The sequence below is a fragment of the Phoxinus phoxinus genome, assembly GCF_949152265.1.
Source record: "Phoxinus phoxinus genome assembly, chromosome: 18".
Classification (NCBI taxonomy): Eukaryota; Metazoa; Chordata; class Actinopteri; order Cypriniformes; family Leuciscidae; genus Phoxinus; species Phoxinus phoxinus.
In genome coordinates, this window is record NC_136893.1 from 10,825,765 (window position 1) to 10,841,125 (window position 15,361).

The window sequence follows — 15,361 nt, forward strand, 5'->3', positions numbered from 1 at the left end:
TCAGTATCTTTTTGAAGAATATAAATTATATATTTTTTTATTATATTTTAATGTATTATTTATTACATAGTTTAACTATATGTGCGATGTGTTTACTTTCACTAATAGCATTTTTGACTATTTTGCTTATATTAAATATTCTATATTTTTTATTATACATGTCATTTTTTCCATAAATAATTTGCAATAAATAAATGGATTTGTTTTTAAAAAAACATATAGAATAAAAAATCTGGGAGGATACTACCGGTAATAATACTAATACTGTTTTCTCACATTCTTTGATTTTTGATTTGTGCGATTTATTGTAGTTTAGAAGAATTCTAATAGAGTAAAATAGAATTTATATAATTTATTGCGGCTCTCTTCAAATTTAGATTTTATGAACAATACACAATACACTGTTCAAATATTTTGATGTTTATTGAGTGGTTTCTGGATATAGCAGCAAATTCAATGTGCCATATTCGATTTCTGGAGAAAAATATGGAGTTGCATTTTTGACAGAAGTCTACATCTTTTAAAATATAAACTGTTGAATTCAGTCTAAAACTGAATGAGTTTATTTAAAAATCACTATCAGAAATTTCTGTTTAAGATCACAGCTTTTTTAGGGTTGTAAGTGGACCCTTGATAAGTCCATGTATATATATATATATATATATATATATATATATATATATATATATATATATAGATCCTCACATGTCCTTATCATCACCCCCTCTGGAGTGCATGAAGACCCAATCAGCATGCTTCTGATGGCCATGTTTGGTCAACAGAAAGGAGATATAATGTCCATTTGTTATCACACCACGAAGGGAAAAACGTACTTTAATTGCCTCAAACATAGACAAGGGCTTTGTCACTGGCTGGAATTTGCCAGTATGAAGTGGTGAGATTAGGAGCACTTCTTTTTGTACTCTCCAGTGGCATGAGGAAGAGAGAGAGAGAGTGCTGGGAGTTCAGCCAGGCAAATCGTACCTTTCCCCCAAAGCCATGGCTTTCCAACCTCATGCACATGACATCATTTGGAGCATGTGAGATAAGGATGAGGGGGGGAACTCATTTACATGCTGTTTTAAAAGGTTATCTCCTCTTAGGTCCTGGCATAATGTGTGCAGTTTAAGTCCAATCATTCTCCTGACACGGATAGTCTATTAAACGCATACAGAGCCGCCCACTGGCATGCTAGACTTCTCGTCCTGTCTACTGTTACCACCTGCTACTACTGTCGCTACAGCTATTACTTTTCCTCTGTGTAGTACAACCAACATCTCTTTTAATACCAGCAGTTTGATCTCAAAGAGACTGTTCACTCAAAAAATTAAAGCTGTTAAAGAGAAAGTTCACCCACAAATGCCGTTTCGTTGACATCTAGTCACCTCCCTGTAGTTCAAAACCTGTTTTGTTTTTTTCTTCTTCTTCTTCTTCCTTGGAACATAAAATAAATCTGTTAAAAAAACAGTTTTTGCATTCCACGGAACAATAAAAAACATACAGGTTTAGAACAACATAAAGTTGAGTGGATCATTTTGTGTGAACTATCCCTTTAATAGTATAGTGTAAAGAGAAAAGTGGATGCGTATCCTACCTACAGATTACTTTTGAAACCGATAATAATGCTAATGATAGACCGATAACACTCAGAGACGGAGAGGGGGATTTCTGTCAGAAAATGAAGGGAGTTTCCCAACTCTTTGAAAAAAAGGTACAGATGGAATATGTCCAATTATACCTAAAGCAGAAGTGTCTTTGATTGCTGTCCTTGGAAAATGTTCAGGGACAGAGATTAAAGAGCATGTCCTGACTTTAAAGCTGTGTAAAATCACATGACCTGACAAAACGCCTCTAAGCAGCCGTGACCTATACAAAAATATAGACACTGGATGCCAAATTTATGGCTGAAGCCTTGCTCTGCCAAACTGAAGTTCTGGGGATACATACAGTAGCACTAAATATCCTTCAGTATGTAATAATAGCTCATTATTTTTTATAGTTTTTATTGTGGCCGATTCAGCAGTGATTAAATTGAGGCTAATTAACAATAAATGAGTGTACTTTGTCAAAATGCTGTCAAAATAGCAGGCACTTTAACAAATGCAGTACACTTTGGTGTCTAATGACTTTTTTTAAAGCATTAAAGGCACAAATCTCACGTGGCTACACCCATAGCTTTTAGCACATTTTCTGGTCATTTTGTCAGCTATATCTATACCCCTAAAATATAATATAATCTATATAATTTATTTTATAAATATATTTATATATATATTTTAACATGAGTTATACCCACCTTTCACACCTACCGTAGAATACAAATATTCATTTTCGGTTCCTTCTTTTTGCACATTGGTAAGTGTGACAGTAATACTCCAAGGCAGCATTGAGTTGAGAAAATGAGAGCTGTAAGGACTGTCATGACACTCTAACCTTTGAGCATGAGATGAAATTACTGTATGTGCTCAAACACATTATAGCTGCTAAAATGATGCATAGCAAAGTGTAGGGAGTTTCCTATCAAATACCTGATACATTTCTCTTAAATTTTTCATGCTCTTTCGATCTCCCAGATCACCTTTCATACTGATGTAGCACGGCTAGGACTAGCCCCAATGCAGCAATGGAAATTTGGGGATTATTTTACATGCTGAGATGTGAAAAGCACGGGCGAGAGACCAATTTAGCAATAACATAGAAATATGAGACCAAAGCTGAAATATTTTAGTATTAATTAGCATGGCCGTGGCTAATGTTACCTCTAACCATCTCATTTGCTCAGCAATGAAAAAGGCAATCAAATAAACAGAGAAAAGGACTGGTGGAGGGCTGGGGCCATGGCAGGGTGGAGAGGGAGTTTATCTGACACCTCTATGAAGTTGTCATGGAGCAGTGTTCTTGTACCAGGGTAGCTCTCCTGACAGACAAAATGAGACATGATGAATTTTTTTTGCATTCATCTACTGTGATAAACACTATATCAGAGCCAAGCACTAAGTGCACCAGTGCCAGAGGGGTTTGTGTCCCTCGCTCTAACACATACACAAATATCATTTAAAAGAGCATAAATTTGGCCTTATTATATGAGCTGGTTAAGAAGCAGGGGAAGTTTTAAACCCAAATTGTCTCCTTTTGCTGGTCTATCTGACCTCCCTTCAGACCTATATGAAAGTTAATGGTCCAGAATTAATTTCACTATACTGCAATTAAACTACACCTTTACCCTATTCCATTTTTCTATTTGTTTTTATTAGCTAAATCATTCTCTAATACTTTCAGATCCTGTTTTGTCATCAGTGCAATTCTGGGGTGTTATCTAAATCAACTGTTTATCTTTTTTTTTCGTATAGGAGAGGCCTCCGCACTACGCGATTACGCCGCCAACACCATGAATGAGTTTTTACACATGTTTGGCTATGATGACCAGCAGGTTCGGGATGAGCTGGCCAAGAAGATCAGCTTTGAGAAGCTGAAAGCAGCTACCTCAGATCCTTCTTCCCTGAGCAGCGAGGAGGCCACCCGTCGAGCTCGCTTCTCCAAGTACGAGGAGTACATCCGCAAGCTGAAGGCTGGGGAGACCTTGCCCTGGCCTATAAACACCAAGCCTGAAGAGCTCAACTCCAAAATGGCACCGGAGAAGAGCGCTGCCCTCATCCAGCCGGCCCTTGCGGGGTCAGAGGGACAGATATTTCCACCCGTAATGGACCACAAACAAAGCTCGCTCAATCCACCCCCAACCAACCAGTCACACATCCAGAACCTAGCATCCCGTGCATCTAAGTATGATTACTTCATCCAGAAGCTGAAGATGGGCGAGAGTCTCAGACAGCAAAATGGCAATTCCTACAAACGGCCCTCCAAGTACGACTTGGAGAACGTCAAGTTCCTGCACCTCTTTAAACCTGGAGAGGGCAACCCTGATATGGGCGGCGCCATCGCTTTTAAGACCGGCAAGGTCGGCAGGCCGTCAAAGTACGATGTACGAAATATCCAGAAGTTCCTTCCTGGGAAGGTTGATCCGCCGATGATGCCGAGCATTCTCCCAGCTACGGCAGGGACCCCAGGAACACCAGTCATCAATACGGCTGCTCCTGCCGGGGTCGTGGGACCTCCCGGGTTGCCCGTAGACCAGGCTGGCCACCTCGGCTTTAACACTGACTTCATGAAGTCCAGCTTCTCCAAAACTGACTCCATTACTACTGGAACCGTCTCTTCTGTCAAGTAAGGCAACTTTTGAAACTGTTTGGACAATAAATTGACAGGAAATTACTGTAATTATAACAATAACCCGCATAGGGATCCTGGGCCTTGTGGGGGGGTCAGAAGACCTCTACTGGCTTTAAAGTCAAATTGCAAGTTTGTAGGGGCTTGGGTGGCACTCTTTCTAGGAGTTGTCTTGACCTTGTCAATAGTTCAGGTTAGCAAGATCCTTAAGGCTGTTCTCCAGCAGTCCCTGGAACATCCAGCAGTGCGGCCATGTGCAAACACACACACACACACACACACACACACATACTGTGATTTGTTGTCAGAACCAGCCCTAAAGAGGCAGATTAACCCCAGGTCATCCCCTGCTGGAGCTGCTCATGTTTTTAGTCCTGAGTTAGTGCTGCTGAACTGCTGCCACCTTGAATACAAAATGCTTCGCACATACTATAATGTGTTACATTAGGAATTCCTCCTTTTAAGTGCTTATTCGATGAAGGTGGGATGCTAAGTCAAATGCAGCCACCAAACCCAGACTTTTAAGTAACTGTTAAATCGATGAGGATTGTTTTTGAAACAGGATGTCCTAAAAGCCGTAGTCATCCCTCATACAAGGGCCAATCAAACAAAATAAAACGCATGTAGCCATTTTCTGCCTTTCTGACACTCGCCGCACATCCTCATCTTTGCATTTCTGCTCTCTCCAAAAACACACATACATAATTTATGCATTCAAAAAAATGTTTCCCCTCTGTGCTTTCATTGTTGGGAGGCCATGCATCAAAGCGTGCCTATATACCTCCCTAATTCATTCCCAAACCAAATCGCTACTCCATCGAAGAAAATGTATATTGATAGCCCAAACTTTGAAATGGCTCATAAGTAAATACTGCGTCAGTTTGTTTTTATTACTGATGGAATGCATACCATTAATCCTTTTCTCTTTTTTTTCCCATGCTATCATAGGAATGGCCTTCCTCCCGAGAAACCTGTCACAGAGGACGTCAACGTGTACCAGAAATATATCGCCAGGTATGCAAATCCTCACCCTCACAAAACTTCACGACAACATTCTTTAATCGATGACATATTTCACACTTTAATAAAGCAGGATGTAGATTTGCAAAAATACACTTTCTGTGTGGACGATAAATTACGCGTAAGCACGCCAGGTTTATGGACTAAGGAAAATTAATTGAATTAAAGGCTGGAAAGTGAGTAATTTTTCCCAGTGTCAGTTCCCCTGCCAACGCCGAAGCTGAACTCTGTAGAATCTTAAGCAAACAGCTTGAAATGTTTGCAAAAACATCGGGCACATTAGACTGCCCTGCATGTGCCTGTGTGTCATTGGGCCTGACTGCACAGATAGTTGAGACTTTCATTTCTAATATCTGCACTTCAAATGAAGATACTGAATCAACTAAATGACAGGCACTCGCAAATGCAGACAAAGCGCAGAGATAGATGCAGCGCACTCCAATATCGGCTTCTGTTTCCTTTTGTCATGCCAGTAGAAAGGTGATTATCATTTGTTTATTTATTCTTGCCTTAAAGAGAGAAAAAGGCGCATTTCAAAAGGCAAAGTGGCTTTGGCGTTAATGATTACTCTCCCAAGCCGTAACATGAAGGCCACAAATCAAAGCCCTGGCACTAACAGACACACACACATCCTTGTGCACACACAAAAACCCTCCTTGGACTGATTACATTTTGCAAGAAGATTTAATTAAGGAATTTTTAATGAGGCTTCTGCTGGCACTGCCAAGAACTGTTTTGATATTTGCACTGCATAATGCATAAAATTTGTCTAAACATCTCGGCAGTTGATGCGCGGGGAGGCAGTAGATAAGCCCAGATACAGTTTCAATTTCCGTGTTAGGAAAAAAAAGAAAGGAAAGAGAGGAGGGGAAAAAAGAAAAATGAGGACTCATAAAAAGGGCAAATGCAGCCTGGTGTATTGGGGGGTTGTTGAAGGATCGGGGTGGGGGGAGGGGGGGAGGAATCATCCACGCTAATGAGAGAACAGTCGTGCTAAAAAGCAGCTTTGTAAACTTGTCTACACCCACCTTCCCCCCACAAAAGGGGAAAAAGTTCTTTATCTCCTCGCACTGCCGCGGTTTGATGTTTAAAGAGCTTCCCTGGTAGTGTTTAGTCACTGTTTTCCCTCCTAAATGCTTTTATGTACCCAGCATTGCACCAAACTTTGATCGGCATGTCTCTATTGTAACGGGAGATGTGCGGCAATCTCTGTATCGTGGCGATATTAATATTTAATCCGCCACTGAATAGCAGCGTGGCCCATTAGCCCCCTGACGCGGCAAGTGGGAATTGTCCAGAGGCAAAGTGATACAGCTGGGGTGGGCTGCCATCCCAAGGGGGTTCTGTGTACATGGGGCCGGGAATGTTTGAGTGCGACGCAGAGGGGCTGCTAATGGTGGGTGAGTTTAATGTGTACATTCATGCATTATGAGTGCGAGATATAAAGTCTGTACTGTAGCCTGTGTTGTAATCTCTTTTGTAAAGCAATAGTTCACCCAAAAATTAAAATACCATCACCAGGTATTCATCCTCATGTCATTCCAAGTCATATGACTTGTTTTCTTCTGTGCAATGTAAAAAGACATTTTAAAAATTGCACTGCTAGTTTTTTCCATGCAGTTACTATGAATGGGGACTGAGGATTTAAAGTAAAAAAAAAAAAAGAAGGAAAATATAAAGTTCTTCATATGACTATATTTTTTAAACTCAAAACAAGCGGACCAATAATTAAATTGATCACTTCTCTCTTCAGCAAGCTTCTAACTGCTGTGATCGAATCAGTGAGTCATTGAGTTGATACTCAAGAACCAGATCAGTTAAATTGGTGAACAAATCATTCATTTTTTAATCAAATCATTTGATTCATTGAAAAGATCCAACTAAATGAATGATTCATCCACACACCTTATAATACTACTTCTCTCATGAACTTTCATGAGTTCAACTTAAAGTATGGCTTCAGAAGACTTGGAATATTGTCACATAGATACGTTTAATTATACGTTTATGGTGCTTGAAATCTACAGTTTCTTGAACTGTTCCTTTAAGATACAAACAAAACCAACTTAAGCGCCTGCCACTTCCCCAGCCCTTCAGAGCACCACCCACGTTTAGCAGGTAGTGGATTCACCATTCAATTAGCTTAATGAACTTAGCAAAGTGATTTGTAAAAGCAGTCTAGGGATAATCCAGGCAGTAGGGGGAAAAAAAATTACTTAGCTTTTTCTCTACTTCAGCAGATGGTGCTCTTGGCAGCGGCGGTGCGAATGTTTATTTGTGTGTTTTGAGCTGTAATTGGAGGTTTTTAACAGTCATCATCGTCAGGGTTATAATCAGCCTGTAAACACTCAGGAAATGTGCCTCTTTAAAGCGCCGCCAATCCACGGAAGACCGGGCGAGTCAGTCGGCGAGAGTGAAGAGGAGGAAGCCACACGGAGACACACTCAAACCTTTCTATTAGGCCTAACCTTTCCCTGATTAAAGCATAGGCTGTTAACCTGGAGAGCCGAACGCTGATTTGGCAGGGCTTAAAGCACGAGCAAATGAGCGAATTATGTCGGGGGTTACAGTTTAATAAGAGTCTACCTACTGCCTTTGAAGGCAATGGAACTAATTTGGTGGAGATTGCTGTGGCTGGAGAGTGAATTGCAATCGTATGGTCGAGGAAGCGTAGGCCTGTTTTTCTATGTGTTTATAGTTCTTGGTAATGACTCTGAGCTCCGTGAAGATGACTCTGTCAGTGTTAGGGCATCTATCAAGCGGAGATAAAAGGCTAAATTGCCCTTTCAAGATCAGCCCCCACATTGTTAGAGGTTTCGTATATGGAATAGAGATAGCGAAATGCAACTCCTTTTCAGCGCTGATTTTTTTTCTCTCTTCGAAAATGATCTCTTTATCTCACTTGCTGTTTCTGAAATCGTGTTTATCTTTAGCTCAATATGATAATAATGTTTGGATTCAGAATACTTGGCCAAAACAGTAACAATTACAGTGTTTTACATATATTTCTGTCTGATTGTAGGTTCTCTGGGAGCCAGCACTGTGGCCATGTGCACTGTGCTTACCAGTACAGAGAGCATTATCACTGCATGGACCCTGAATGTAACTATCAGGTGAGTACAACAGCCACAAGCAGGATTCAAAATGAACACTCACCAAGTGCAAAACGCAAGTAAAATCGCCTGCAACTTTCTTAATTCACCCACGAGTGGCCAATTTTGGAGTTTTATTTTTATTCAATCTTTATTTATTCATTTATCTATCTATCGGAATTTTATCTTGAATACAAATGCAAAAAGTGGGTGTCCTTTCCTCCTTTTTGATGATAAATGAGATTATGTCAGCTGGGTAATTTTTGCAATCTGACGGGCACGGTTCAACACACTTAAATATCCATCCCTTACTGCTGGAAATCTAAGCGCCTTGTTTCTGTACGACAACAGTATAATGCAGAGAGTGTCACAACACCATTTTAAAGCTCACCTTCACACTTTTCCCATCACTCCCTGACAGGAGAGGAAGATAACTGTTAGAGGAAATGATTGAAGTGTGCCAGGGTACACACAAGAAAACAGCCAAACAAAACCTCACGGACTAGGCTTTTTATCTTGGCACCATACTGGCTTAACAGGTTTAGATAGATGAGGGCTATTTCTTAAAACTCAATCAGACAGACAATGGCTTTCCTTTTTTTTCCCCATAGTTAATGGTAAATACTTTCAAAAGATGCCTCCTTTTTTTCCTAAGGACATCTGCTAATACTCTTGGGCCACTCATAATCCCCTTTCACATTATTAATCTGATCCATGTCCCCAGAGTTGTCATGTTCAGCACAGCAAAATCAGCATTAAGCAGATCAGAACACAGACAGCAGCGGCTCATGCGCATATGGTGGAAAAGAGCAGGCAAAGACGGGCACATTTGTCGAAGACATCAAAAATCCTCCTGCAAAGAGAGGCGCACAGTCTTTTCTTTATCAAGTCCACTCTAGTCATAATCTCCCACTTCATTTTTAATCATCTGATTACATTTTTCATTATAAACATCCAGGAATCCTGCTGAAGACAACAGGGCAGCTGTTGCATCTAAAAGAGACTTATTCAGCCCAGCAGGCTGCCTCTTGTTATTCAAGTACAATTCCTCAAACTGTAAGCAGAGCTGGTTCAAAAGTCCCTTTGAGGCTGTCCGTTTTTGGAACTTGCGTTGCTTAAAAATTCATTAGCTATGTCTCCATCCAAAGTTGCAAATTTAATTTCCTCGCTAAATTGGAATATCGCATAAAGCGAGCTCATACGTTTTTTTAATGCGCAATAATGCAATGGCCTTTCAATCCAGCAATTTTTTTCAAAATACCAAAATGCCCACAAAAATAGATTTTTTTAAATCTACTTATTACCAGTGTATGCCATGAAGTTTCTTAATGTTTGTGAAATGTTAGTTTGCAAATCTTAATATTCAAAATGTAATTTACGTGACTTACAATTCTGATCAATTGAAGCATAAGCATTGTTGCAGCTTAAACAGTAGAGCATGGGACTGGCAATCTTATTCAGATTTCTATAAACCCAGAACTTTGGCTTAATCTGGTTTTGGCAGTCAGGTTATGGAATTTACATGATGCTTAGAGTGTGACCATATTCGGATTAATAGGAATTTTCCTGTACATGTAAAGGCATCAGAGACTCTTGGCAGTTTAGTAATGACAGACAGGAGGCTGTGCGTACCCCAGTTGAAAGGTGAGGCTCAGATGAACTTGTTTTTGGAATTGATAAGTCATTAAGATGTTACATGACACAGTGGTGGAATATTATCCTGCGGTTGCCAGCCTTTGCTCCACTCCATACCGGCCCTGCCTCTCCTTTCATGGCCATCCTGCAATGCGATGGGAATCCTAAAATAAATGTCCACACGACCGTGTGGCCACTCTTCTAAGTACAGAAGCCCAACTGATACAATTTCCTGCTGTTTTCCACAGTTCCGCTCAGTGTGGCCGGATCTAGATCAGTATCTCTTTTTATTTGTTTGTCGACATCCCAAATTCCTGTTATCACCGTTTGTTGAACATTGGCTCATATATCGTCTATTACACTTCTTTTGAAACAGGAATGGAAATATAACACTATATAGCCAAGATTTAAGTATTTATCTTTGTGTATTTATATATCTTTATTTATTTTTTATTTGCCTGTAAGATGATCTTCATATGTGGGCAATGAGGTTTCGTAGATGTTTCTGTCATGTTTTTTTTCTCCTGTTGCTCATTTATGTAGAAAATATGGATTTACGTTGGAAAAGGCTCATTGATTTCAGCTACTCTTGTTTCAGTTCCTGTAATATTAGCTCAAGCCCAATTACTGCAGATTTGGTTGCCCTGATCTCTCAAGAGTGAGGTTTTTTCCCCTACATCGCTTTGTCTACACCCCCCCGCCCCAGACTTCTCCATGGTGTAGGAGATTTTAATTTTGAGGAGGAGGGGTATTTTAGCATATTTCCTCATTATTATTGTCTAACCCTGCACAAAACTGTGCTTTAATACTTTAATTAAAAATGGAATCATATCTCAGACGGGAATTAAAAAAGAAACATTTTTTGGTTGCCTTGTTTGTTTGTTTGTTGTCTTTTCCCCGTGCACGTTCCAAAACCATCTGCATGGAACATGATTTTTCAGAAGCGGAGAATATCACAACTGTGATCTCGTATGTCATGTGATCCATCTTAATTAGAAATGGTGAAATAAAATGTAATTAACAGTCTAGTTCAAGAACCTTTTTTTTTGAAGCCGCACATTATGCACAGATTCAAACATCAGGTGAGCTTAGAAAATACTACAAAGTCATATTTGAGTCATAATGCTATGCTTTGGGTGCGTATAGTTAGTGTATAGGGAGTCTATAAGGCAAACTCTGAATGGAATACACCCTTCAAAGTTCTCACTTTTAATTGTTCTATTCTGCATTGCGAGTATTGAAAAATAAATTCACCTTATACAGTACCTGCTGCTACTATATGCACCATTCACCCACCTGGCTGCAGTTTTCTGCAATGCTCTGCAGTTGTTGCATGAGTAATAAAAGAACGCATTGCTGGTTTCCTTCAGAACCTACACAACACCTCCCCCACCTTACTAACTCTGTATATCTGTTGTTTACAGAGATTCACCAGTAAGCAGGATGTGATAAGGCATTATAACATGCATAAGAAGAGGGACAACTCCCTGCAGCACGGATTCATGCGTTTCAGCCCTTTGGATGACTGCAGTGTGTACTACCACGGCTGTCATCTCAACGGCAAGAGTACCCACTACCACTGCATGCAGGTAAACCACAGCAAAAACCCCTAGTTTGCAAAAAAATAATAATAATGCACATTCACCCTTATACAGACACATGCAGATATCAGTTCCTCTGCTTGTACAGGATTTGAGAAAAAAATATGGTTTCACTTTATTTTGATGGTCCCTATAGCACATTCTGTTGACTATAAGTAACGTTGTACCTTCATGTCTTCTAACTCTCATTGGAGTTTTAGTAGAGTATTAGTAGACTGGTAGGGTTAGAATAAGTTGACATGTAGTTGCAAAGTTTACTTGTAGTCAACAGAATGTTCAAAAGGGACCATCAAAATAAAGTGTTACCAAAAATATATATTTCAGGGTTTCGTAACCAGTCTTTATTTCGCCCTTACATAAATTAAGGCCTTAAAAATATCTTAAATCGGACCATAAGGTCTTAAATTCATAAAGTCATGACATTCATTGTTTCATGCTTTGCAAAAAATGTACATCTTCCAATACAAATATCTAAACATCTTGAAAATTTGAACAAAATCTACATTCCTTGCACAATAATAACGTTAATAGCAGCAGGTAAATAGCACTGACTTTGTACGATGCAATCTATATTGACATTAAAGTACTTCAACTTTTTCCTCGAGGCCTATATGAACATTTAAGTTTTTTTTGTTCATAAGACAAAAGGTATCAGAATAAATCAAATTAAAATAAAGGCATGAACAGGATGTGGCCCTCCTCTCCCCTCAACACCTTTCTCCCTCACTCCTTAGTTGGCATGGATAGAATTCTGTGAGTTGTTTATATGAACTCAACATTTTTCATCTTTTAGTACCAAGTGGCGATTATTTCCCACCAGATCTGTTTAATTCTTTACATCTGCTTATTTTCAAGATGTCACTTTCGAGCCGAGCTCTTTTTCACCACAAGCTACAGTGGCCCAGGACTTAAGATATATTCTCTTTTCTTTAAGCCTCCCTAACGGCGTAATTGTTATTAGACATTTCAGCTCTTGTTTTAACAGCAGTGAGAACAGGCAGATGTTGGCACCCGTTCTCCTGATTTACGGAGAAAAAACAGAGTGGCATTTTTTTCATTGTTTGACTGAATATGGCCAAGTTACCCTGTTTGCACGGGTGAAAAGTGCCAGAGATGATATACAATTGCTGGTTTTAATTCAAACATTAGTTCACGTTCGTCTGCTGCCCAGAGGGCTCCTGAGTGCTGCTGTTGAGTAACAGAGCCTTTCAAACCGAAGTAAGTGACAGTCTTCCCGAACAACCCCCCTGACTCTTCTAAAGCATAGACCTCTAATATAGACTTAAAACCTTAAATGGAAAAAGGTTTCAACCACACGCTGCCTCGCCATGCTGCTTTCGCATGCCACATATTGCAAATCACAAAAAATAGTCCTGTCTTTTATCTCTTTGAAGCTGTTTTCATGAAACGCACACCTGTTTTTTTTCGGGTAAAGGGTTTGCTTTTCATATTTTATGAGATGTCTCAAGAGTATATTTTTAACAAAGCTCAGATCTTGAGAAAATGTTTCCTGTTCATTTTTTTTAGGTCACCTGTTTCTTTGCTCCCCACATTGAGTTCATCGCCAAACTGAGCTATTTTTGTGTCACATCTCGAGTTGTTGTTTTCATGTCCCTGCAGACTACAAGAGCTCAAGCGCCAAGCCACTTTTTTTCATACTGAGCAGCATTTTTCATCCAGTGCAACAAAGTGAAACTAACACATGGTGTTTATTTCTAAACCATGCTCACGCTTTGTCTCATGAATTTCTTTTTTTTCCTTTCATTTCCTGTCTGTCAGGTGGGCTGCAACAAGGTGTACACGAGCACGTCTGATGTCATGACTCATGAGAACTTCCATAAGAAAAATGCACAGCTGATCAACGATGGCTTCCAGAGGTTTCGCGCCACCGAGGATTGTGGGACGGTCGCGTGCCAGTTCTACGGGCAAAAGACCACCCACTTCCACTGCAGGTACAATGGTCGCTCCAACTCAACTTAATGTCAACTTCAATACCATTTTAGAGTTTAATCCTTCTCCTTTTCCACCTCTCAGGCGCCCAGGCTGTACCTTCACCTTCAAGAACAAGTGTGACATTGAGAAGCACAAGAGCTATCACATCAAAGATGACGCTTACGCCAAGGACGGCTTCAAGAAATTTTACAAATACGAGGAGTGCAAGTACGAAGGCTGCGTCTACAGCAAGGCCACCAACCATTTCCACTGCATACGCCAAGGCTGCGGCTTCACCTTTACCTCCACCAGCCAGATGACCTCACACAAGCGCAAACACGAGCGCCGCCACATTCGCTCCTCGGGTGTGCTTGGCCTCGCTTCCTCCTTCCTGTTGCCCAAAGAGGATCAGGACGAGTCCAGCAATGATGACCTCATGGACTACTCCGCCATTAGCAGCAAAAACTCCAGCTTAAGTGCTTCTCCAACGACCCAGCAGTCCTCCTCCGTACCGCATCTGCTGTCCACTCCCATCACCACCATGTCCTCCAGCCACAGCGTCAAGCCCACTGCCGCTCTGCCTCCGGCCAGCCGCATTTCCACCCTGCTGTCCCAGGCTCTGCCGAGCAATGTACCCATGGCCCTGGCACTTTCCAACAGTGCACTGGCAGGTGCTTCCAACCCCTTCTTCTCGCTCATTCCCAGAATGCCCATGACGCTCACCCCCTCTGCCGCTGGCCTGATATCCATGGCCACCACTGTAGCTCACTCCATGCCCAGCGATTCTCTACCCCAGACCTCCACCCCGACCGGGGACCCAGCTGCTGCTACCGTAGCTTCCACTCCCACTTCATTCGCTGCATCATCCATTATGGAGAAGATGTCGGCCAGCAAGGGTCTGATATCGCCCATGATGGCCCGACTGGCGGCCGCTGCTCTGAAGCCCTCCAGTAACCTGGATGCAGGTTTGTTTCCTCTTTCCACAGTATCAACTTATGAACATTCAGATCAGTGATTCTCAACTGGTGGGTTGCACACAGTAATTATAACATTTATTAGTATATTTATTAATGTAAATATGAATAATTAATATTAAATATTAAAATAATTACATGTAATAATACATTTTTATTTTATAATCCATACAAAAGGATAAAGAACAATGTATTTTACAATTGAAAAATTATTTTAGAATGTAAAATTCTGGCCAATACAGATTATTTTCTTATTATGGCTGATAACCAATAAATGTCCGATATTAAAATTCGATATTATCTCTTCTAAATCAATTAAAAATAAAACCATTTGAGAATCACTTGACTAGATATTCCCAAACAAGTGTGAAAAATATACTCTATCAAATGATCAGTTTTCCTCACTGCGTTTAATCGTGAAAACATCGGTTCTTTGGGTCACTCTGCCCATGTGTTTCTCTCTCTCTGTACCTATACCATCAGTGAAAGGGCACTTTCAGGTCATCTTGCTCATGCTATCCACAGACGCTACACAAACTCTGATTTCAGGATTAAGGCAAAATATTAAAGGGCTGGTTTGCTGCTCTAGTCTTGTTATTGCAGCGATCATTGTCATGATACCCACAATCCATTAGCAGATAAGTGCTGAACTAGTGAGTGGGCTCTGTAAAGCTGCCTCTAATAGCATTCTCAGGAGGATCCCAGGGCCTGTGTTCTACATGCTTCCTCATCACCGGCCTCTTATCTGAGCGTGCACTCGTTCCAACCAAATGGAGCCTGAATAATATTAAGTTGAGAAATTGGAGGTACAAAGCAGCTTTTTATATGCACTCTGATATAGAGGAAGAAATATCAGAAACTGGTGAAGCAGAAATGACTCAGC

The 15,361-nt window shown here is 40.5% G+C and overlaps 1 protein-coding gene across 5 annotated transcripts in view; it reads left to right on the forward strand.

The window, feature by feature from the left end:
• casz1 (castor zinc finger 1) overlaps nucleotides 1–15,361 on the forward strand; it is a 202,258-nt gene that overhangs the window by 172,331 nt on the left and 14,566 nt on the right. For all 5 annotated transcript variants that reach the window (XM_079587716.1, XM_079587717.1, XM_079587715.1 and 2 more), the window contains 6 exons: nucleotides 3,351–4,221; nucleotides 5,173–5,238; nucleotides 8,267–8,357; nucleotides 11,396–11,560; nucleotides 13,352–13,524; nucleotides 13,607–14,469. In XM_079587716.1, coding sequence (XP_079443842.1) covers nucleotides 3,351–4,221; nucleotides 5,173–5,238; nucleotides 8,267–8,357; nucleotides 11,396–11,560; nucleotides 13,352–13,524; nucleotides 13,607–14,469 — 2,229 coding nt within the window. The remainder of the gene's footprint in view (nucleotides 1–3,350; nucleotides 4,222–5,172; nucleotides 5,239–8,266; nucleotides 8,358–11,395; nucleotides 11,561–13,351; nucleotides 13,525–13,606; nucleotides 14,470–15,361) is intronic.